The sequence below is a fragment of the Colius striatus genome, chromosome 8, assembly GCF_028858725.1.
Source record: "Colius striatus isolate bColStr4 chromosome 8, bColStr4.1.hap1, whole genome shotgun sequence".
NCBI lineage: Eukaryota > Metazoa > Chordata > Aves > Coliiformes > Coliidae > Colius > Colius striatus.
In genome coordinates, this window is record NC_084766.1 from 10,082,676 (window position 1) to 10,107,499 (window position 24,824).

General features: G+C 36.0%; 1 protein-coding gene across 5 annotated transcripts in view; it reads right to left on the reverse strand.

Annotated features, from left to right (window-relative positions):
* CCSER2 (coiled-coil serine rich protein 2) overlaps positions 1-24,824 on the reverse strand; it is a 70,510-nt gene that overhangs the window by 12,321 nt on the left and 33,365 nt on the right. For 4 of the 5 annotated variants that reach the window (XM_062001365.1, XM_062001363.1, XM_062001364.1 and 1 more), the window contains 5 exons: positions 23,067-23,229; positions 22,237-22,432; positions 13,509-13,592; positions 11,678-11,764; positions 10,425-10,523 (listed from right to left, as the gene is read on the reverse strand). In XM_062001365.1, the coding sequence (XP_061857349.1) occupies positions 10,425-10,523; positions 11,678-11,764; positions 13,509-13,592; positions 22,237-22,432; positions 23,067-23,229 (629 nt within the window). Of the gene's footprint in view, positions 1-2,224; positions 2,310-10,424; positions 10,524-11,677; positions 11,765-13,508; positions 13,593-22,236; positions 22,433-23,066; positions 23,230-24,824 lie in introns of all 5 variants that reach the window. The other variant, XM_062001366.1, reaches the window with a different exon arrangement.

The window sequence follows — 24,824 nt, forward strand, 5'->3', positions numbered from 1 at the left end:
TATGACAGTACATAAAGTAAATATGATCAGTTTACATATTTATACTCTCAGCTCTTGTAAGTAATCTGTGTATTCATCAGCTACGAACAACACAGTGAAGAAATCCACACACAAGTGCAGATGGTATTTTAGGTTCAGGATCCAGAAATTGGGAGAAGAAATGCTTGAATTCCAAGAGCTCTAGATAGAAAACACAGCCAAATAAAATGTGAGACCACTTGATGTTCCTGTCCCCTTCTCTCTAACATTGACTGTAAGGCCATTCTCCTGTTACCAGTGATGATACCCAGCTCACCACTTGCAGCAAAACCCCACATTCTGCATTCTGTACTAGTCCAAACCCAGCAGACTCAAAGCCACTGAATCACAGGAAGAGATAATGTGGGGAAAAAGTGATGCTAGTGATAATTCCAGTACTGACAATTCCAGTATCGTTCTTCATGTTCTTCCACACAGTGACAAATCATTAATTTTGAAGGAGTGTCAGTAAAAAACATCCAAGAAACCTCCTAGTTTGTACTACATTTTTCTTCTCAGTATTTATCTTTTGATCAAAGCTAAGGGCACTCAGTTATATCCTTCTCCTAAGCAATAGGTTACTTATAGCTCAGGTTATTTAGTTAAGGGACATTTTTCATCTCATTTATTTCCTTTACTACTAACTCAGAAATGAGTACCAAAAACTCCAACCTGCTTTAGTAATGGAAGTTTGCTACAGAATCCCTGAATAAGAAGCTCCTGCCATTAGTGGAGAAATGAGGTGTGGGCTCAGAGAACTAGTAAGAGATGAGCTAATTTCTCTTCTTCAGTTGAGCAGTCAGTGTGAAGGATGTGAAACCAGATGCGTGTTATCTAGCAGCTCACACACCATCTTCCATTCTAACTCTCTGATCTGTAGGCCCCACACCCAAGACATTTATATGCTCCTCAGGTCTCAAAAAACTCATCCCTTTAAACTCATACTCTCTGTGGACATGACAGCAAAACAGCCAGGCTGTGCTACTAGCTGCATGTCCGCCCAGAAACAGAAGACGTGATGATCAACTTTAGGCATTCTACGTTCATTGCACACACAGAGTCCCACATCAAACACTACAGGGAAATGAAGCACATCCCCCCATTGCATAGAGAAAAGCCTATGAAACCGGCTGTGCATTCCTGATGAGTTGTTTAAATGAACATTGTCACAGAAGTGTCAAGAGAGTATTTGAAACAATTTACAGAAAACTTGAGATCTCAGGTTTTTTTGTAATTGAAATAAGATTATTGCAACATAAAAGATATGCAAGCTTAGTCTCCCAAGGTGCAGCTTACTCTTCAGATCTCCATTGGTCCTGGAAACCTTACTCGTTTCCATAAAATTACTTTTTCTTCATTTCTGGTCCAAATACACTCTTGGCTTTGCTAGGCAGTCAAACACACTGTAATTCTTCAATTACAGTACATGTTAAAAATATAACTTCAGCTGTACAGTTATATTTCTTTGAACAATGATCTGTTTACAAGGCAATACCAAAGCACAAAAGAAGACTTACCATTTCTCTATGTCTACGTAAGCATACAGTTTTAAAATCAGCAATTGTCTTTTGTTTTGCAGTCCAAGCCAAGAGAACAAATGCATCTTATAACAGCCCACATTGTAGCTAGCACATAAGGAATGTTAATAAATCATGCAAGTTTTGCAAGAGCCATTTCACTGTGAGAAGCCTTTTTACAACAAATATCAAGGAGAAAAAAAAAGTAGTTTCAGTGAAGCCATTCTGAAAAGTTAAGAAAACTTCACGTAAGACGCAATGAAAACGACACTCTCACCAACACCTTGATATCCACATCCACAATGTACGTATGGAAACATCCACATATGCACGCATGCAGACTTATGAGCAAATAGAACATATACACAAACAAGAGAGTGTTTTACAGCCATGAAAGAGTAAGGGAAAATGCAAGCAAGATTTATGTTAAGACAAGATGGGAGACAAGGGCCTACTCAGGTTTGCCTGAAGAAATGCTGAAGTAAATCAGCATTTAGTAACTGTTATGAAGCTATAAGTTCTAGTTGCTTATACACTGGCTGAAGGAAGCATTTTGGTTAGCCACAAACTATTGTGTATGCCTGTAAATCTGCCTGAGAGAAGAGGATACTACGAGATGAACAGTGCGTGCAAAGGGAAAGCTTCTACTGGAACACGGTGAGGGAGATGAGTGAGAGGTACAGACTCACTCTGTCTGCGGTGCGGTGGAACAGTCCGAGGGATGCCCTGGAATGAGCCCTGCCAGGGAGAGAAGGAGGGAGCAGAATACCCACCCTGTGCAGAAAGAGAGAGGGGGAGAAGTATAATAAAAAAAGAGAACAGGGAAAAACAAGACACCAAAAAGCCACACCATTCTTTTTCCCCCAGAAAGGTATCATTCTATTTCCCAGATGTTAAAAGCAAATACTACATGCTACTAAAGTCCAGAGGAAAAATAGCATTATGATGCCCTAAACTAGTCAGAAATCTTACAAAATACCTCAATTTCTATTCAATATATATGCACATATTTTGGTTAAAGATGTTTGTAGGGGAAAAGTGTAAGAGTTAACCTTTTCATGTTAAAAATGCATGCTAAAACTTGTTCAAAATGTCTTAAAAATGCCTCACAAAGCAGTAAGTTGCTTATTATTAATTACTGGAAAATGAGTCAGCTGTAATTTACAACAATCCTACTGCATAGAAACAGATTTTCTAGCGAATCCCGGTGCTTTGGAGTCCACTTATATATAGATAGTATTATTGAATGTGAAAGAGGAGAAGTGACGTTTAACTGTTCTCCTTCCTCTTTGCTCTCAGAGGTTGAGTTTTCCGTTACAGGATCAGAGAACTGGGCATGTCAATGTCATGCAGAGCTTGCCTTTTGATGGTTCAGATTGCCATAAGTGTGACACACTGTGGTTGCTGCATTCTCAAACCAAGAAAAAGTAGTTTTATGCAGTCTACTGTTTTCTCCGTACCCTTACCTCTGAAAGAAATCTGCGATGGAGCTCTGTTAAATCACAATCTGGATTTCCTATTTCAGCAAGACAAGTTTAAGCCTTTACAACCCCTTCACTGGGAGTAGCTGAAAGCTTCTGCTTTTATGAGTTCTGGAATACTGGCGCTAACAAGAGCAACTGCCATTGCCTCCTGGCTACCAGTAACCAGCAGCTATCAAAAGCAATCAGTTGTAGTTACTCTTTCAGACAGCAAGCATAAGATATCAGAACAAACCTTCTGTTTCTTTGACACAAATCAGTTTGCACTCCTCTCTAATTTCTCTTCTGGCATATCTGCTGTAGCTCATACTGCCAGAACTGAACAAACAACGGCTACTTTATTTCCATGCTTCTTTGAAAATAATGCTAAGCATCACGTTATCTCTGAGGAAATATTCTGCTTATTTATCCCAGTACAATTTTAAACACTTCCCTGACCTTCCAGTTACCCTAATCTAGCTAGACTTTCTTCACCACTAGTCCAAGTTTCAGTACTGTTAAGATGTAATTTAGCTTCATCAAGTCTTAGAACTTGATAGCCAGAGAACTTAAGCTGGACAAGGAAATAAAGAAAAAGAAAAACTGACAAGACTTCTTCATTCTTCTTCAGAAGCTGAGATAAAACAATTATTGGAGTAAAATCCAAGGAAAAAATGAACCAAGTTCTTTAATCTGATTATCTCTACATGGAGATACTGATTATCTAACATGTTCTTACAGTTCTCCATCAGTGGCCATTGACATCAACACAACTCAGACTGCTGCATGAAAGAACAAAACTAGTTTCAGACAATCAATATGACAAAATATTACACGTTGCGTCAGCTGAGTAGGTATTAAATACAGAAATACTCCTGGGAACAGATCAGTCAATAACTAATGAGACATTAACAACAGGTTGGGATTTTTACAGTGCTGTACAGAAGAACACTTCATTTTTTCAGATTTATTTACATTTCATCCTAAATTGTGTCAGGGTGGTGGAAAAAACAAAAACAACGATGTATTTTTTTCACTCTCTAAATATAACTGAATCTGATAGTAAAAATCAGAGGTTTCAGGCACAGGTCTCATCCTCTAGAGCTTAGAGTTGGCAATGGGCTTTTTCCAGACTTCTTCGACAATTTTCAAGTACTACATTAAGAAAGGAGGTGAAAATTTTGTATCCTCTGCCTTCCTCTCTCTACAAAGAGAAATTAAGAGAAGTAAAAGCCAGCTGAGCTACATATCAGTTAGCATACTAATGTAAAAGCTAAGAAATATTTAGACTTTTTGATACATTCCAGTGATTTTTAAGCATCGGTATCAGCACTTCAAAAGCACAGCACTAAGTACAATCTTCTCCATAATTCTTGATGGTATTGAATCATTACTCTGACTGAACAAGTAAATGAAGAAAGTGAAAGTCACTTCCTCTAGGGTTTTGCCTGCTAAACTGAAGTGTTCTCCAAGAATGATTCAGTCTGCTTCTCCCAAATGCTGGAGAATGTTCTATAATCTGAGAAGCAGAAGAACTAGCTCTTCCCCTGACAGCAGTCTTGAAAGTATACAGTGCTACAAAAAGGCAAATGTCAAATAAATGCCAGACTTATTTGTAAAGAAAGCATAACAAGCATTGCTTAATTGTACATCAAACAAGGGAAATAAAATCAACAAAACTGAACCAAGCAATGGAACACAGGGAATCTACAAGATGGGTGGTATAACTTACACTGAACTTTACAAATACAGACTGTATCGATCTCATAGATGTAGCCCATTAATAGATGTCTGCAAATAAGCCTGCCTTATGAAAGGATGACTTTTTTTAATAGCATTTTACACAACTCCAGCGAATTTACAAAGCTTTCTCCTTTAAGTAATAACTCACATCACTCCCTTCTATTGCTCAGATGTGTGCCAATGTTCTCAAGAAATGCAAAGAAAGGGAAAGAAGCAACTCACACTAATAAGCACATCTCAGATTACAGTACATATCCTAAACACAGAGAAAATGCAACAGTTTCCTACAAAATACAGGAAGAGGAAAAACCTGAATCAAGTTATTTTATGCTTGATTATTAAGAAGTCTATAAAACTCCTAAGGAAGCAATGCTAGAATTGGAAGATGAGAACATGACTTACCTCAGTTTCAAAAAACCCCAAAATGTTTGACGGGATTCTTCTGGGTACTGAAGCCTAATGTGAGGCAAGAGTTCCCACTTGCACTTTCATGTTAGACAGCAGTCAGAACAGTTCCTTCCCTAGCTGTTATGTGCATCCAGCCACTAACCTTAAATCCCATTTCTCTAATTTCCCAGATCCTAGAATTGTGAAATAGTAAAAGCTTCCCAAAGGAAAAGTGATACAGAATTTTAAACATCAGGCAAAACAGAAGACCTGGGAGTGGAAAAATAAGAGAAGTTGAAATAAAGCAGCCTACAAAGCAGAACAAAATGATGAATGCTCTTCAGAGGTCCTGATGAATTGTACAATTGCTGCTAGATACTTTCAGGAGTTCTGACTCTAACTGCACTGCAAAGCCTGCAGCGTTGGTTGGTTGGTTGGCTTTTTTTCTATTTTTTTTTTTAAAGGCTTCTATGAGTAAATTCAAGCCAGAGTTCTCCAATGCTATGAAGGGACCTCAACCTTAGAATAAGCAATCACATGAATGAAAGCAATTACTTCTTCCAGAAAGGAGCAAAAGAAGTATCTCTAAGCTATTGCAGCACAGCAATTTTAGGCCAACAGCTAAATATTTCATTTCTTTTCCCAAGTGCACACCCATACCCAAAACTGCTACTGCTTTAAGAAGTCTTCTCTGCTGCAGAAACACAAATACAGAAAAAAACTCATTTTATCCATTCAGCTGGAACCCTTGAGATGATTTTCATTGCATCTCACCTAGCATTGCCAGTTGTCTCACACAAACTCAGAGCTCCACATCATGAACAAGTCTAGAATGACATACACTTCAAACACCAAAGCAAGTAAAATATATTCTTTTAGCATTCTCCTCATGCTAGCCTAGCATCCACAAAGAGATTATCAATGAGCAGTTCTGACATGCAATAGGCTTTTGATAGTTTACATCACACCGGTAAGAACTGCCTGTGAAAGGTTCAAAGGACTTCTCTTCTGTGTATGTGCTTAAATGGTATGCACTATCACTGTAACAGCACAAGAAACAGATGCACTTGACCATCTGGTCCAGCTATGTTTCTGTCTCATCAAGAGCATAGGCTGTAATGGATCAGCAAGCAAACAGCAGAGCATGGGACAACGAGAGAAATTTAGGTTGAATGTGAAGACAAACACTAATATAGTGACCAGGTGTCAAAATCTGGAGGTTTAAATTCAGAGTTGCAGAGTCAAAGCATATAGAAAGTTTAAGGCTAAGGTGGAAGAAGATATTAAAAAAAAAGACAACAGTACACAAGGACAGCCAAAGTATGACAAAGGTTCATCAAAACAACTGACTTGAAGGGCTTTGGAATAACAAACTGGAACAATATGCAAACAGAGGGCAAAGAATACCTCAGTACAGCAGTCAAGAGATGTAGCAAAGAACAATAATGTACATGCTCCCATGTGAACTGAGGGGTTTTTGTTTTCACTTTACCAGAGACAAGAATGAATTTGTGTACGCATTACACAAGACAGCTTCTTCTCACTCTGTACTGCTCTGATATCCAAAAGAAAGATCAGTCGTGCTGTACTCTGTACATCTGTACTCCATCTACTCTGGCAGGTCATAGGACATGGGAGGAGTTGTGTTATGCTAAGAAAGTGAACCTCAGATCAGAATCTTTTACAGAAATACTCAACCAAATTCAGGGCTCTATAGTTTGCTTGCTTGTCTTCTTAGTATCTACAAATAACCACTGCAGTTCAGGAATTGAAATAATTTGTCAACATAAACTTGATGGCTAACTCCTATACCCTGAGAATCTTAAAAGTAATACCTATGTATAGTATTAGACAAACCATCCAAATCCTATGAGGCAATTGTGGCAATGGATGCTCATGTTTTTCTTCTTTATAAGCTTCGTCCACGAACATAAATTTACCTGAAGAAATTAATGTTGAAGTCCATCTTTCAAGTTTTTGTGTTTTAGTTCCCTCACAGTTGAATGACAAGACATAAATTAACTGGAAATGAATTCCATAAGGGATGTAGAAGATATCCTTCTAGAAATGCCAAAGTCTACCTTGTCAGTGAATACTTGTACAAGCATTTACCCTGAGGATGGCTAAGCAAAAAATAGTATTTCCTTCCAACTTATCAGTACCTATAAAAACAGGCAGAAATTACATATGCTTTGAGTATGCTGCCAAGACACTACTCTCAAGGAACACCATGTAGCAGTCAAGTAGCTAGGCAGCTACCTATTGATTCTTAATATGCCCAATTTTTAAACATTTATTTTTAGCCATTAGGTTTTATTACGAGTACTAAACTCCAAGTATTAACCTCCAATTACATATCTTCCATTTATTTACCTTTTAATTGAAAAGAAATCTAAAAATACTTTCAGAAACTGCAATCCCTAAAGACATCCATCTCAGACAAGTTTATAGTCACATTAGAATGATCCATTTTCTAGCAATATCTGGTAATAAAAAAATAAATAGACAAAAAATCATATTTAAAAATTATGTTTAATAATATTTACTTGTCTATTGATTGGGAGAGCCATGATCTGAAATATCAGCTATTTCAAAGGTATGGTAGAATTGCAACAAATTGCTGCAATTCATATGGTTTTGATCTCCTAACTGAAATATTTTAATAGCTGGTTTCTACTCTCACTGTTTCCTAGTTTACTCTACCACCAATTCTTTATGAAACACTACATTAAAAAGGTTTGTTAAGCACATTTCTGGATGTATTTCTTGTAACAGTATATTACCATGTGTTCCTAGATTATTTATGTTTCAGGAATCAACACATAGTATTAGTTCATCTAGAACTTGTAAACTGAAAGACTAATCTTGACAATTATGATAACCAAACTGAAGTGACATCCTGATATTCACCATTATTTAAGGTGATCAGCAGGTCAACACCTGCAGGAAAAAAATGAATTAGCTAAATATTCATCAACTTTGATAACTATTGCCAAGCTTAAAGAAGGAAAAAGTTTATATGCCTCAAAAGAGCTATCTTCTCATTGCCAAGACTCGACTATAATTTCATTCTTAAAAATGCCATCTATGTAGAAACTTCAAAATCTCATAAACGTGAACTACATTTCACAATTGATACCATGTTTAGAACCAACAAAACTGATTTCTCACACTCTACACTCATTTCAAGGCCATATTACTGAATTGAATAAGAATGTTAAAGCAAAACAATTATTTTCTTTAAGGCTTTATTTTATGAGATAATACATTTCTCTTGGGTGTCTCCTGCTATTTCCATTTATTGTACTTCTACCACTAGAAAATTGGGCCAATTGTCTCTATGTTCTGTTGCAAACAATACTTCATGACACTGGGTTCCAGATGAACAATGACTTCATGCTAAGCCTTTTTTCTATGTTTATTCTTCTACTGAGCCATGCAAATGCATGTTAGCAGAACTATTCCTTTAGAAAGTTGAGATCTGATCATTAGAACTGAAACTTGGCTACATTAGCAAGACTATTATCCTCCTTTAAGAAATCTCACATTAAGAAGCTTCTGTCAATTTCTGTTTGCTTCCAGAAAGCCTATAGCTTACAAATATACAAATGAGAAGACACTAGAAAACCTCATATATTCTGCCCAAATTGTTCAGCTATCATTTACAAAGGAAAGCTCCTGAAATACTTGTTGAAAACTTGCCAATACTACAGGAATTGTCCTAATTCCTTCATCAATTTTCATTAGAAACTGTGAAGAAATGTGGATAAAATTACTGAGATGTTTATAATGTGCATCTAATGACCACATGCCTGCCCATAGATATATGTGTATCATATACATACATGTATGTGTACATATATCCACATACACTCACCCAAGCAAGAATACAGCAGAGGCTTTTTTTTGGAAGACATTCTCCCTTAACCCAAACTGCCTCATGACAAAAAAAAAGTGTTTGACTAAAACTGCTGAATAATTTTAAAAATAAATTTACTGACCAACCTGGCAGAACAGACAATTGGAATAAATAACTCCTTCTACCTGAGATATTAAGTCACAGTCCCCATCTCCAACATCTGTCTTAAGTCGCTTAATAGCACAGGTTGCTCAGAATAAAGGTTCTGTGGTTAGTAACTAACTTTTAGTGGTTACTGCTATGTTTCTGATTTTATATGGAAAATGAGATAAGGGAAATAGGCAACACAGAAACTATAACAGCCACTAACCTAGTAATATTATTAATGCAGAGAATTGAACATCATATATATGAGATTTAAAATGGGAAAAAGAAGCAATAGAAAAGGTCAAAAGCTCCAAAGGAACACAAATTGAGAAACAAATGGCATGAACAATGACATTACACATGCATTCTGGAACAGAAGTGTCAGAGCAAACTAAAAGCTACTTAAACGTGCAGCACAGTGGTACTTCTACCCTAGCACTATCTATTTAAAAGTGTAAATTGAGAAGAGTGGCAGGGGTGATTTATCCCTATTACAATCTTTTACCAAGTAACTCGAAGTAGAGTAAAAACAGAAACAAAAACCAAACCTAACTCTTTAAAGAAATTTTCTAGCTTAAGTGGTAACTTCAAGATCCAAAGACTTATTGCTGGTGGAATGAAAAAATCCTTGTTTATCACTTGAAGGTATTTCCTCATTATTATTATTCTAGTACTAAATGTGCTGTCCCTCCCCCAGCTTAAGTATCCTATTTATGTTTCATGAAGAATGTAAGTTTTACAAGCAAATCTGATTCATGCAGCAACATATGGGAATGAAGATGTCTTTTGTCAAAGTGATTTTCACCCAGTAGTTTTTTGAATGAGTCAAGTTATTGAAGTTTTAACAACAACAATAAAGTTTTCAAATTATCTTACAATATTAACTTGTGCATACTTCTGGACTGAAACTTAGAACTCACTGTTGCTTTGCCTCAACAAATGTGAGAATATCAGCCATGAAACGTTAACCAGGAAAAACACCAAATACAGATACCTATGACTTTAAAGTCAGGATAAAGATGAATTTACAGCTTGGAGTGAGAGTAACTTAGATAGTACAAAAGGTGATCTCTTTAAGATGAGATCTCTACAGTTAATCACTTATTTCAAAACAAATGTTTGTAATAAGTGGTTAAATAAAAGGATTGCAAGAAAATGCAAAGGATGTACCCTAGGAAGGGTACTCTCAAGTCCATCTCTTAAACAAGGCCAACTGGTGTGACAGTAAAAGTATTAGGACTTTGGAATGAAATATACAGCCATAAGTGAGAAGGAATGGCACATTTTACTCACAGAACTTCTTCTCCAGGAGGTTTGCGTAAATTTATCAGCATACATGTATGTTGTCCCTGTAGGTTTTTTATTGTCTTTCTGGCAGTTACATCTAGTGGCCTGCATTACACCAGAAAGAGAAAAAGAGAAGTTGTTAGGAAATAACTAACTCAGCCTCTTCAAAAGCACAGTCAAGGTCCAATGCTCAACTATCCTGCATTATTTGACAGTGTAGTACAACATAATTAAACTATAGAAACTAGTATTTACAGTGCAGCACATTTTCCCCACCCCTTTTCCAAAGTATACTTACAAATGATCTAGAATAAACATTGACATTTGGAATAGTTTCTCCATTTACTTAATTTTCTGAAGCATCTCACTCTAAGTCACCTCTCAATAATCACAAATGTAAGTTTTACCCACCTTTACAGCAAAGTTCTTTAGCTGCAACAAAGTTTTCAGTTAGTAATTAAGTATATGATCTAACAGGGAAAAAGAGATATCCTTGATGGAATCCTTGAAGGCTGATGGTAAGTTTGGGATTAAGTGTATTGAAAAACCAACATATATTGCAAAATGCTAATAGACAAACAATTTGGTTTGGTGTTTCAGAGCAGAGCAGAAAGTCAAATCTTAACCTTTCATTTTTGTTTTAGGAGGAATGATCACCTGCTAGACAGGGAGAAGACAAAGACCACAGGTCAGTTTCTGTACACCTATGCACAAAAGCATGTGCTAAACATTTTGTTAGAGATTAGCATCACACAAGATCATCTACAGCCAAGAAAAACAAATATTGTGTGCATCTCTGGCATCTCATCTACAGTAAGATCTTTTCGTGGCTTGATCTGCCTTGAAAACATGGGGCTATTTGATGAAAATTGTCCCAGCAGGTGAGTTTACCAGAATCAAATGCAGGCTTGCATACTACAACCCAAAGTTTCTGTAATTTTTGGTTCAAAGTGTTTGTTTAGGTAATGAAACCTATTGAACAATGATATAAACATCCCTGCTTAGTGTCACACACGTAACTCATGACTGGCCTACAGAATTAAAGATCCCAGGTATATACAGCTGCAAACACATTAGAACATGTACACTGGTCTGCTGACTGACCAGTCAGGTGGGTCTAAAGAGAACCCAAACTGACCTTTTGTTATAACAAAAGTGTAAGAAAAAAATTGTATGTTTAGCCTTCTTAAGAACTGCCTATTGAAGTTACTCTGCAGTGCACACTTGAGGTTTTGTTAATCATTTGGCATTATACTCACAAGTTGATGCTCTAATTGGTTGATTGTTTCATCTTTTTTCTTCAGTTCATCTTTAAGCTGCCTGATTTCATTCAGGAGATCATCCATCTGCAATAGAACAGTGGGCAATACCAGGTTTTCTATATGGGCTACACAATCCAAATCAAGACTTCCACAGGATGTGTAACATCAGATTCAGGGAGGGCTGGCAGTAACATTAGCACATGCTTTCCCCCTTATTTGCACGGTGAGAACAGTAGGTGTGAAGACATTTGACTGGAAGTCTCTTTAGGAGGCTGAGTGGATGTAACTCAGGGCAGGTAAGCAAATCAGATGCATTATTGATTGCTTAATCCATCTGCTATACAAGCAACTGACATCACGTAGATGAATATCCTTAGCCATCAAACACTACCTATGCTTCTCTTTTTCCAACAACAAAAACCACTGAAGCTAAAGGTTATGTGAACTGCTATTTAAAAATCAGTAACATAAAATGATAGAACCAAGAAAAAAATGAAGCATAACTACATTTACTAAATGCAAACAGCACAACTGACCTAAGACATCCTACTAAAAACTGAAGATTCTACAATAATTATGCAAAGTTCAGAGAACTTGGTGAGTATGCAAGAGTTGCTTTTTAAATACACATCACAAGGGAACTTTAATGTATAACTGTGCCATTTAACTGTGCCATTATAATTAGGCCCAAATTAAGGGGCATACTTCCTTCTAGTAGCATATGTCTATTTCAGTTTCACTGAAGATGTTATTAGCTACTGCTCTTGGTCAACATCCAGACTGATTTGTTGTACAATTTATCATCAGGATCGAATCAAGAACTGCAGACTCAAAAAGTCAGTTAAACTCAGCATTTTTACTTTTTCCTTCAGGAACTAAGACTGATTCCAAGATTTTGAGGGAGGTAACTGTAGAAGGAAGAGCACATCAAAAACTGAAAGAGAAAAGAAAGCCTAGAAGTTAACAATGTAGAAAGTGAGTTTACTAAAGTATTATGCGTATGGATGCACAGCTTTGGTAAACCACTTAAAATCTTAGTCTTGTTTGAAAGTTGTCTGTCCAAATTCTGGTTTCAAGGTTTAAGTGTCCTTCCCTTTGGGCAGTATTTCTAATTTCATTATATTTTCAGCAATTATTACTTCCCTCCCATAAGTATGTGATTAGTGATCTTTCTGTACTAATTTTACAGCAGAGGTCAAGCGATGCTATAAAACCTTATCATGGCAGAAGCACATTACAAGTATGTGATCATAAAAGACGATCTTTTTTGGAATATGCATCGTGATTCCTACTTTAAGACCCATTCTGAAAGAAAAAGTAAACGGATCTTCGACTTTGAGGTTCACATGCTTTTAAAGAGACCTGAGTAAGATACCAGCAATACCTGCATTATCTGAGGGGAAGCTTACTTTAGATGAAAGACACTTCAACGTGAAACAGCAAATAATTGAATAATATGATTATACTTTAAAGCAAAAATTGTCTTCTCAAATTCTATTACCTACCAAGCAGTTGGAAAATGTGTCAAAAAAGTTACTCTACAGTTGTTAATTACCACATGACTGCTACAAATACCAAAAGGCAAAGATAATTTAATTATTTAAACAGTGATAGCATTTCTAAGTATGTATTTTGAAAGGTCAAACAAATCCTTCTCTTGTAACAAAACTGAAAAAAACCCAAAGTACAGGAACATTTGCTAGGTTTGAAATTAAATGGAGGAAGCAAGAACCACTACTTCATAAGGACACAAGTTTTTGATTTCTGTTTCTTTAAATACAAACAGGTTTGTATCTTTTGTTCTATAGAGTAAATCAGTCTCAATTACCTTAAAAGTTGACTCAGGTTCTTGTGGTTCTGGACTTGATGGAACTGAGAGTGAGATGTCCTGGAGTGACACATTGTCATCGTTCTATCAGAGAACAAAAACAAGAACACAATTTACTTGCTGAAACAACTCCCTTGCAAACTTGCTTTCAAGGATGGAGACACATCTCTGCAGAGCCTGTTACAATGTCTGACCTCTCTCACCATGAATTTTCTTCTCTTCTCCTAAAAAGAAAGCCTCCCTTGCTGCAGTATGTGTACAGTGCCCAAACAACAGCCATGAACAGCCTTCCTCTCAAATGTAAAAACAGCTGCAGCTATGTCAAAGTGTTGAATTTGCACAAATATCTGGTAAAAGCCAGCCATTGTATCCAAATGTATCATGTCAGAAAGGAACAGTGATGCTATGTGATTTTACAAGCTTTATTTCATTCAGTATCTATTCAAATAATAGGTCTGAGCAATACTAAAATATAGATTCAAAATATTTCAGCTAGGAATTCTTAACTGAAATAACTTTTGCTATTAGGCAGCCTAATACAAAGTTAATTCATAGTCATGAGAACTAAAAAGCAATTATAAAAACTTGAACCACACAAAAGTTTTCTTTCCTCCTGTCGCAGCAACTATGAATCCTGAAATGACATGTATCAAGTCAAAACAGAAATAACCACTGAAGATGCCAAAAGCTGCTTGCCTAGATATGCCCTGAAGCACTCACATTCTAGTGACAAAAACACAGGCAGCCATTCTGAGCAGTGCTGGGGCACACCACCCTGAAAAGGTTCAGTGAGGGTACAGAGTCAAATCGCAGACTGAACAAATGACAGTGTCATCTTGTGATACGTTCTCAGGTTTTCACCATGATGTTCAGTCTAGTCCTAGTGTGACATAAAACTACAGCACAATCACAGTACATAACCCCATTTTCTCGGTGTAAAAAGATTCATTTCACCTCCACCACTCCCTCTTCTGTCCATACCCTCACTCTGCTACCTTCTGAAAGAAAAAACACTTCCGTCCTCTCCCTTACAGAGTTCTCCTTTATTTTTTAGGGTTCTTTGAGGGGAGTTTCTTTAACCAATGACCTCACTGCCTAAGACTGCATTGGTAGAGTATAAAAGCAGCATGTCTCAAAAACACTGAAGCTAGCCAGCAACTTCCTAAAACCACAGAACTGCAGCTCAAACACTAGAGATCGAATAAGGGAAAAATCCACAACAGAACTATTTATGTTCTTTGTGTCCATGAGGTATCTTTTTTTGCTAATACACATGAAATATTTCTTAATTTTCAATTAAACTGCAGAGGAACATCAAGGAGACTGTCCAGATGCAACAACTGAAAAAGTAATCAAAGTTTATGACATTTCAACAATTAAATTCTTGATGTTTCCTGTAGTCACCAACTACTTGCAGCCACAATCTGGACTGCTATCAGACTTAAAAACACTAAGAACTCTCATACAATTCTAAATTGCCTTTATCATATTATACACAGTCAAATGTAATTTTATCTTACAGTTTTTTTTTTGTGTTACTTAGTTGGTGGGGTTTTTTTAGCCATCTTGGCATTTTATTTTTCTTTTAAAAAATGAATTTTAATTGTGAGAAGATTCAAATTTCAAGGCTTCTACCTTTATCACAACAAATATTTTATCTTACACTTTCCAACACACAGTTGTATTCAATTCACTAATAGCTGGTTTTCCCTTTTGGGTAGATGGCCAGCAAGTGACAAGCTGGTGAAACAGCAGTCTACAGTCTGGTAAGAATAAGTTTTAATAGAATATTTGTACAACAATGTCAAAGAAATAAACACTACTTACTCCAAAACATTTCTAAAGTCCTAGAGAAACGGGGTTTTTTATAATTATTATTATAGTAATTTTATCTATTTCTTATATTCTACAATTAACAGATTTCATCAACATTTGTTATTTTAAACAGCTATTGAAACAAACACATACACTCAGAAGAAAAGATAAATCAGTTCACAGTTATAACTGTGAAGCAGTAATCATGGAATGGAAAATACACTAGACAAACATTTTCAAGGAAAAGTATGTTGAATCATTTTTTACAAGCTCTATCTGTTCTACCTTTAATTGCCATTAGAACTTGTATAAACAAAGCAAGAAAACATTTTACAACAGCTGATTAAGACCCAATTGCAAAGAAGTTACATATGAAATGTTCCATATTCTCCGGTGATTTAAACTAAGTATTCCAGCTTTATGCTCTACCTGATTAATAGTCACTACCAAAGTGAGAACTAAGTTCATTTGCATAAGTTCCTTTACCATTATCTCAACAGATATGATGAACACAGGGCAACCGAAGAGAAATCTTCAGTTTTAACACTATCAGTGGGAACTCCAGCATTCCTTTGTGAACATATGCTAGGATTCTATCTAGGAAACTTGTCTTATTTTGCTCATCATATTGCTGTAATGAGATTGGAGACATGGAAATCAGCACAATAAGTTCATCCACCTACAAATAAAAAGATATTCAAATTTAAAAAAGACAACAGGATTAGCTACTGGTTCTATTTTCATTGTGAGGGTGACGGAGCAGTGGCACAGGCTGCCCAGAGGGGTTGTGGAGTCTCCTTCCTTGGAGGTCTTCAAGACCCACCTGGACATGTTCCAGGTATACATAAGGTATACACAAAGATATTAAATTTCAGGACCCTGGAGTAAACAAATATTTTAAGCCTTTAGCTAAAATTACAATAAACTATATGCAGGTACCCACACATTGCAACAGGTACTATAAAAAGCTGCTACCTCTTGAGTTTTTTTATTTTTACAATAGCAGAATACATTATTCCAGCATAACCATATCTTCAGAGCAGTTGCACTAGCCTCACTTGTGAAAAATGTAACAGATGCTTGCAAAAACAGAACTCAAGAAAGTTTGTTAGCCATGTCAAAAAACACTAGAAAGCTTAGCACATGTAGTGAGAATAAGTTCTACGTATAAACATAAGCAGCAACAAAACATTTTCATTTCCTTAGCAGAAGGCTGCTTTCGAGAAACAGCAGCATCAGAAGGAAAAAATAGCAGTTAATACTTGTAACTGTTTCCTAAACTGAAAACACTGTAACAAACAACTCAAACCTCATACATTCTGGCAACCCTGGTACAACAATTTTTAAACAGACATGAAAATACCCTGAAGTATGTAAACTGGGAGAGGGCTACTGTTGCAGACACTCGTATTTAATTAGCTATGTAAGGATAAATTATAGATTAATTTAACCGGATATCAATTTATATATATTGGCATGCAATGCTTTCTCAAGAATTTGCTCATTTAAGACCAGTCACGTAATACTGCAGTAACTGATCACTTCACAGTCCTTTTCCTGTTGCTATGAGTACCAGCAATCCATTGAATGGCCACTTGTCTACACTGATTATCAACTCAGTCACATTTATTGGGACAGTTTTTGCTGGACTTTCCCTATATAATAAACTTAAGTGATCACATGTATCAACATATATTTTAAAGTGGCTTACAAAATTACAGCAAACTTGCAGTCAGAAACTATCACAAAATACCTCACCGAGACCTACGACATCTGCCAAAATTTCTTAATAGCTACATAAAGGTAATAGGTAGCTGTGGTGGAAAAAGAAAACCAAATTCCACACAGAATCTCTTTCACACAGAATACTGAAAGGTTGATCTGAAAACTTTAAGACAAATGTGAAGAGATGCAATTCACTACCTCTCTCTAACATTTTAATGTTTATCAGTATAGTGCCTAGACAACAAATACAGAGGAATGCCTAAAGCTTTACAACCATGACTATCAAAGTAGCCTGATTTCATGTTGAATATTATTTCAGTTTCATACTCCTTTGCAAAGGGTGTCTGCTGAGACAATTAATACCATCTGATTTTCCCACAAACCAGTTGACTTTTTTGTTTTAGGATAAACTCTGTGAGAGTTACAGGTAAAATTTTTAAGTGTTCATGTAGCTAAAATATGTGCCAACTTTCTCTTTCCCAAGTACTAACACTATTATGCAACTTACTTCTCTGGATAACTTTCTCCATGTCAAACATTTTTGCATATCCACTACCAAATGTTACAGTCTAATTGAAGCACTTGACTCACCTCAGGAACATGAGCCCAAGGTTATGGAAATAAGCTTTCATCATGGACCTCGCCCCAACTCACCCAAATACATCATCACAAGTTGAAACTTATATTTTTGAGTAGTTGTAGTTAAAATATTGGCATGAGAGCATTTTACAAATGTAAACTCTTCAGTATGAATAACAAACTGAGTTTGCTTCACCTTACAAATTCCCAAAGAACTGACTTATTGCTTTTGGTAAGCAGAATACTAAACACTAGATTTTATTTAGTGACACTATTATAAGTGTATGAAAGCATTTAGTCAAGAACAGCATAATAAAAACCTCACCACCTATCTAAGCTACTCTGTGGATTACACACAGCAGTTTACCTACTATAGATTGTTGGCCTTGGAGCACTTTGAGCTGATTCAGCAGCTCAGAGGTGCCACATCTGCTTGCATTTTCTCCTGTTCTCTCAGCAGTTACATGTTCTCATTTTACATACCTCTAAACAATCAAAAGTGAAGTCAAGCTCTGTGACTAAATACACCATAAGTGGTTCTTGAAATGTATTTCAAAATTCTAAACTTGCACCCTCTGTACAGCAAACAGACAGCAAAGATGTTCTCACTGTCTATCCTTTCCATCTTCCCTTTCCCCTTGGCCTTCTTTGGGTGACCCTACTTGCAGACTTTACTTAAAAGCACACGTGAGATACAGAAAAGTTGCAGAACTTGTAGAAGAATAAAAGGAATGAGACAAAGGGAATTTTCTCTTGGAAGAAAACCGCCATATTGCCTCAGAAAAAAACCACAAAGCTCAAAGCTTAAGAGACGAGCTGTTTTCATTATACTAACGTATTTTAAATTTTTGTAATACAATCAGCCCATTAGATGCATTTTTAACAGTGAAGTTGTGGTTCACTCACAGCAGAAGTCTGACAGCAGAACACACAGGATTTTAAAAGAATACTAGTATACTAATAATTTCATCTTCAGAATTCTTTCAACATTCCAGCATCTACAGTTCATGAACATGTTGAAAAATGTTACACAAACATTCCTGATGTTCATCAAGTTTATTGAAGTTCTCACTAGGTCTAGCATTTGAGTCTCAATTCACAGTTTTCTTTGGTACAAATGACTCAATTTGTATAGTTTCCTGTGCTAGCAGCATCTTTATAAAGATGCAAACAGAAAATTCATTAAGTGTCCATCAAGTAGAGGGTGCTATTCACCTGCTGACTACTTGGCATTTTGAATGTAGTTTCATTCACGTATGGCTACAAATGAATGCCGTATAGTTTCCATTGCTCACTGTCAAATGCAGTCCAACATCTACTCAATTGTTTAACTTTCAAGTTGGTCAATTTTATTTTCCATTGTTTGTTGACTTGTCATCATGTTTTTTTCAAACACAGTTAGGTCACTGAGGTGAACTATTTTGTGGCTAAGAAAAAAAGTAACAAGTACGTGCAATTTATAGAATACATGACACAGAAACTTTTGTATTTAAATCTTTGTTGCCTTCAAGTTTCTTAGAACAAAAATATCTTTGAGATGTCACCAGATGCAAGAAGAACATAACCCAATGAATATATACTTCAAAGATACACAAGTAGCTTTACTAAACTAACCTCATAAAAAAGTTACTGGTGTCATTAACAACTCTGCACTACAGAAATTCTTTTCATTCGTACCTCTTCGTACAAATGGACTAATAGCTCACAGGTTACAATGAAGATTTGTGCTTGAAGAATAGAATGTCTTTTCCAGTCATGAAAACTAAGTTGGAAAGAAAACTTGCCTCTCCCAGAAAAAAAAAAAAAGGCTTCACATCTCACATGTTTCAGCCTTCCTTCAAATGTCAGTGAGTGCTCATCTGAGATGAGAGGGTGGTTTCAAATCATTGCTGACAGTCTTGAGAGGAAGTTACAGCAGAGGATAGTCATTCTTTGTCTAGATTAAAGGCTGCAGGGCATCAGAAACAGTAAAGTTGTTAATTAAATAATGATGTTCTGACATATTAGCTCTGTAGCCTTTACCTAGAGCAGCAAGTTTAAGAAAATGAAGAGGAGGAAGAAGGAATAATTTCAATAGCAAAAATTTTTTGATCTTAAACATGCAAATTAGCATCTTAGTCAATGTTTAAGAGGCATTAGAATTTAGGTGTCAAAAATTACTAGAGTTAGACTTCCAAACATTATCTTCTCACAGTACAACACTGGTGCTCCAACTAAGCACAAAGCAAGTAAATTCAACAGTAGTTCAACATCTCCCTGTCAATAATTACAGCTGTATTTAATGCAAGAAGAATTCACTTTTTGTCTCTATATAAGCTAGTATGACTGCAAATATATATACCACAACTAAAATGTTTAAAAAAACCTACACCTCATTGAGATAAACTCCTGTTCCTGATTTCACTGTTTGAAGGTACAGAAACACGGCAATGTGAGGAGTAAGCAACCAGTAGGTGTACTGCTGGCATTATCTTGGTCACAGGGCGTTCAGAAGATACTACACCACTCCAATAGCTGCTTATTTTTCCAAGCAGGACTGGAACACAACACCAAACCCATGCTGTTGCAGCTACGTTGCTAGTAATATTCAAGGTAATTGATAAATGGTTATGCAAGCTACAGTCATAGCAATGAATCCAGTATGGCACATTAAGTCTCTCTAGTTATCTGGTAGGTAAATATTCATTACACACTATGTTGTACAGTAAGCCACACTGCAGTTGATTAGATAATTGTATAAAAGTGAATTTAATTACTATATCTTACTATCTCACTATAACTGATCCTGTGAGACCTCATGCCTGAGACCTGCCTACAGCTCTTTGTACCCATTCAAATTAAATAACATTGCTAAAAGTCGTAACTGGAAAGAAGTAACACACACTTACATGTATGACACAGATGAAGCAAATATAAGCACTTCTGTTTCCTACAATAAAGTCAGTGTTTGAAAGGAGTTGACTTTGCATCTTGCTTTTTCACATTTTTGTAAGAAGATGCCAGTTACATGACCCGGGCAGACAAGTCCCAGTTCAGTGTTCTGACTCCTAAAGCTATGTAATTGTTTCCAAAATTATAATTCTGTTGTTTACAGTAAGTAACAAAAGAACTGCAATGCTTTTACTCAGTATTTTCAGGAGAGGTTTTTAATTTTTTTTTTTAATTTTTAAAATATTTCATAGAAGTTTTTCAAGGGTTCCCTTCTGCAGCAAATTAATTTGCTTTTATGTCATTAATCATATTGTTTGATTAAAAGGCCAAGCAATACACTGAACAGAATAAACAGGCAGAAGTCCAGGGATGATTTTTGGGAGCAGAGGAAAAAAAAAAGAGGCAGTTAGGTCAGGAAGATAGAGAAGTATGCTTACAGTTTGAAGTAAAGAATGATACTTTTTATTACATAACTCACTACTACAGGGAAGGAGAGGAAGAACATGAAGCTTTTGGCCAGGGAAGTGGCAAATTTTGAAGCACATACATATTAGGAGTAATTGTTTCTTCTGTAAGTTTAATTAAAAAAATCAAATTTGATCTGAGCTATTTTGAAGTACAATTTGTGTTCTATAACCTTTCAGAAAAGTCTGGGTATTATAAAATAGATCAAGGAGTTGTTGAGGAGCAGTCTATGTGGTCCATTAGTGAGTAAGTAGCTTCTAAGAACCTCTTCCCTCTCTGACACTGAATTATTTTTGTTACAATTGTGTTTCTGATTTTGTCAGTGGAAAAGTATCTCCAGCATTCTCAGTAACCACAGGAAGCAAATGTTTGCATTTTTAAAAGGTATAGTCACAGCCTTGAATTAGCCTCAAGGCTGATTTGCTTTTTGTTTTGTTGTGTTTTGGTTTAGTGTCTTACCTGTAGGGCACAAACTTATTTCCATTACATTATCCTCTTAGAAACAAACATCAGCAAGTCCAGTATTAAAGAGAACAGGATACTTTTTGATTCTAATATGTACATGCCTTCAAAGAAAGTCTCTTGAACTTTCAGTTAGCAAAGGAATTTTTGTAGCTGAAATGTCGTACTTCTGCCGAGTCATCCAGCAGATTACTAACTCCCAGAATCTGCCAGATTTTGAGGTGAAATGAAAAAGCTCCTTAAACGCTTATGACAATTCTGTGATTTCATACATGAGAAAGGCTAAATTTGAGCACTTCCAACAGAGATGACCCAGGAGGATTTGCTAAGCTTCTAGTCAATACACATAGCAAAGATGAAAAGAATAAGGAAAATGAAGGCTTAAGAAAAAGCTATTAGCATTGATTTGCTGAATGCAAGTTTGATGCATGGGATCGATTTTAATGGGTTTTTAAACTTTTTTTTTTTACTCCCAGCTTTTTAGGGTTTTATTAAAGTTTGCCTTCATATTCACTGATTTTTACATTTAGCATTATTTCCTCAGAGAAGAACAACAGTATTTCATATTTTTTGCAGTCAGTGAAGTGCTGAAACAGCAGAAAAAGTTCTGTTTTCAATAGTAGGAAAAAGTGCACACTTCCTTGAACATGTGAAGGAAACCACAAAAACCTAGTAAGGCCAAATGGTACCTTAGCCCACCTAGGCTCAGTCTAGTGTACTCCACTGTTTTTATTCCATTTAAACAGCTCACCTGGTGCAGTAACCTTTTCAACTTCAACAACTGAGTTTTCACAGCTGTGCAGTCTTGGACCATGTGTCGAAGGGTCATTTCATCAATCATCACAGTATTGTCCGGTAAGCCCACCAGCTGTCTAGGACCCTGGTAAAAATTTGGTGCTCCATAGCTTTCCAAGTGACCAACAGAAGATTCCAAGTAGTTCGATCCCCTAAATAAAAAAATAAGTGGAAGCATACTGATGTCAAACTAGAGCTAGGCAGTATTTAGTAAAAATAAGGAGTTAAGTAACTTGGACTATATTCACACACCATGGCACATTGCAGAAAATAAATCTATTGGAATGTGACAAAGTCATTTCACTTAAATGCTGGGCTTTCCTTCCCACTTGCAAAAGCACCTTGCAGACTAACAAGTACAGTACCCTAACACTAGTTTACTCATCAGGATTTTTATGAGCTGTCATTCAAGCTAACCTAGAAGAACTATGGGATTATGTTTTTAAATTAAACAAATTAATAAGTAAAAAGCTGTCCAAAATTACAAAATGCAAAGAATAAATGTGTAATATTATTCCATGGAACACAAAATCTAGACAAGACTTATAGTTTCAAATAAAAACAAGAAAAACATTTGAATTACAAACATACCAGTAATGAAATTTTTGAAGAGAAATTGTTACAAATCTCAGTGATGCTCCCACTAACACATGCTATTTACAGACATAGAACCATTCTGAAAATGTCTTGCATTCAGTATTGTTTGAGAACCTTTAGTGCCAAAAGAGATTTCTCATCACAGTATCTTAATTGTTTGGGAGAAAAAAACCAAGAGAAGTCCTTTACCTGTTCAAGTCATTTTTACCATGAATATAGTGATCAGTATGGCCGAGATGATAGTGATCCTGTGTATTCCATCGCTGTTGTGGTGCTCTTTTCCAGAATCCTTCCTGATGTTGCCTAGCATTTCTGTCTTGTCTATCATAATGGCTCATATTTTCACATTCCTCTACAGAGAGCATAAAAGAAAAAAGAAACCACAAAATGTGCTAAGGCCTTCTAAAAATATTTATTAAATGCTATGTTAAAAATCTGTGGGATTTTAACTCAAAGAAGTAAGCATCTCAGAACTGCCAAGCAGACTTCTGTAATGATGCCACATTTTTACTAGTATATCAACTTCTTACAAGAAGTAGAGTAACTTTTAGAAGAACCTACAGAATTCAGTCTTAACCATATTGCCAGTAAGTAGAAAACCCTTTGGAGGAAGCAGAGTTATGAGGAAGTGACAAATAAAAAAAAAAGAAATCAAAGAGTAACATTTTCCTATCCTTCTTCCTAACAATATCTTCAGGCCTTTAAAAAAGTTCAAAGAACACACAAACAGAGAAATATGACATTTTAGAAAGGGGATAGTAGTTCATTCCAAACCAGAACAGTTTCACTACTTCAAGTACATATATAACTCATCCTATTCATATTGTTTGTTTTTCTACTTGAGAGACATTTAATCTTCATTTACCTGGAGAACAAGCATGATTTAGAATAAAGCAATCTCTTTAAATCACTAACTTTTGCAAAGCAAAGCAGAATCCACAAACTTCTTAAGGGAACAAAAGCTCTATTTGGCAACAACTTGTAAACCACTAGAAACGAAGCCAAAACATTTGCTATTCTGTACAGTCAGACACAGCAAAAATAAGTCATAAACTGCCATTCTGCCATCGCACTTTTCCCTTCACTTACCCAAGGAGTTTTTCCTCACATAGTCAGTCCTTTGCTAGGAGAACAACTCTACACGAGAGAACAGTGTTTTACTCAGCTGCCTACTCAGACACAGTTGCGCATTAAGACGCTCATAAACAGGCCTTCCTTCCTGCTTAGTTCCCAGCCTGCGTGTTGTTGGGAAGTGAGCCCAGTTTTACCCTGTGATTTAAAACTGCCATCCTCGCTCACTGCATACTTGTTGAGCTAGAACTGTTTCTATAAATAGCATCCAAGTGGTATCCCAGACTCCAAAGTGAAACAAGGAGAGTTTCTGAGGACCTGCAAAGTCTTAAGAGACTGACGTCAGTGAAGTCATACATAATCATAAAGAGAACATTGGGAAAAGTGCTGGTAAATATTATTGTAACAAATACTCATTTCCACAATTAAATTTATCACCTTGTTTAATAACAAAAACTCAGGTAAAAAAACTTGTTCAAGTAAAGCATGATTTATTTCCCTTTAGAAACATTCTTCTAAATGCTTCTAAATGTATTTATGTGTTCTTTATAACACACCTAAATGCAAGTGGATCTTATCAAAATAAACCCTCAGTATGTTTATAAGTAATTTTCTTATGATGGTTTTCAGCTTTAGCAAATTTAATCAAGACACAGAGTAAAGACACCTGACCATTACAAAGAACAAACGTCACTTTTTCAGCCCATCATGTTTACTCAAGGGAAAGCCTGGAGATGGCTTTTGAATTCTCTTTTCAGATTCTCTTTGCTAAAAATCCAGTGATTTCAAGGTAAGAAGCAGTTACAGCAAAACATACCCAGCTGATGCCACACTAGTTTTATACGAAACAAAACTTCTTAAAAATGGCAAAAATAA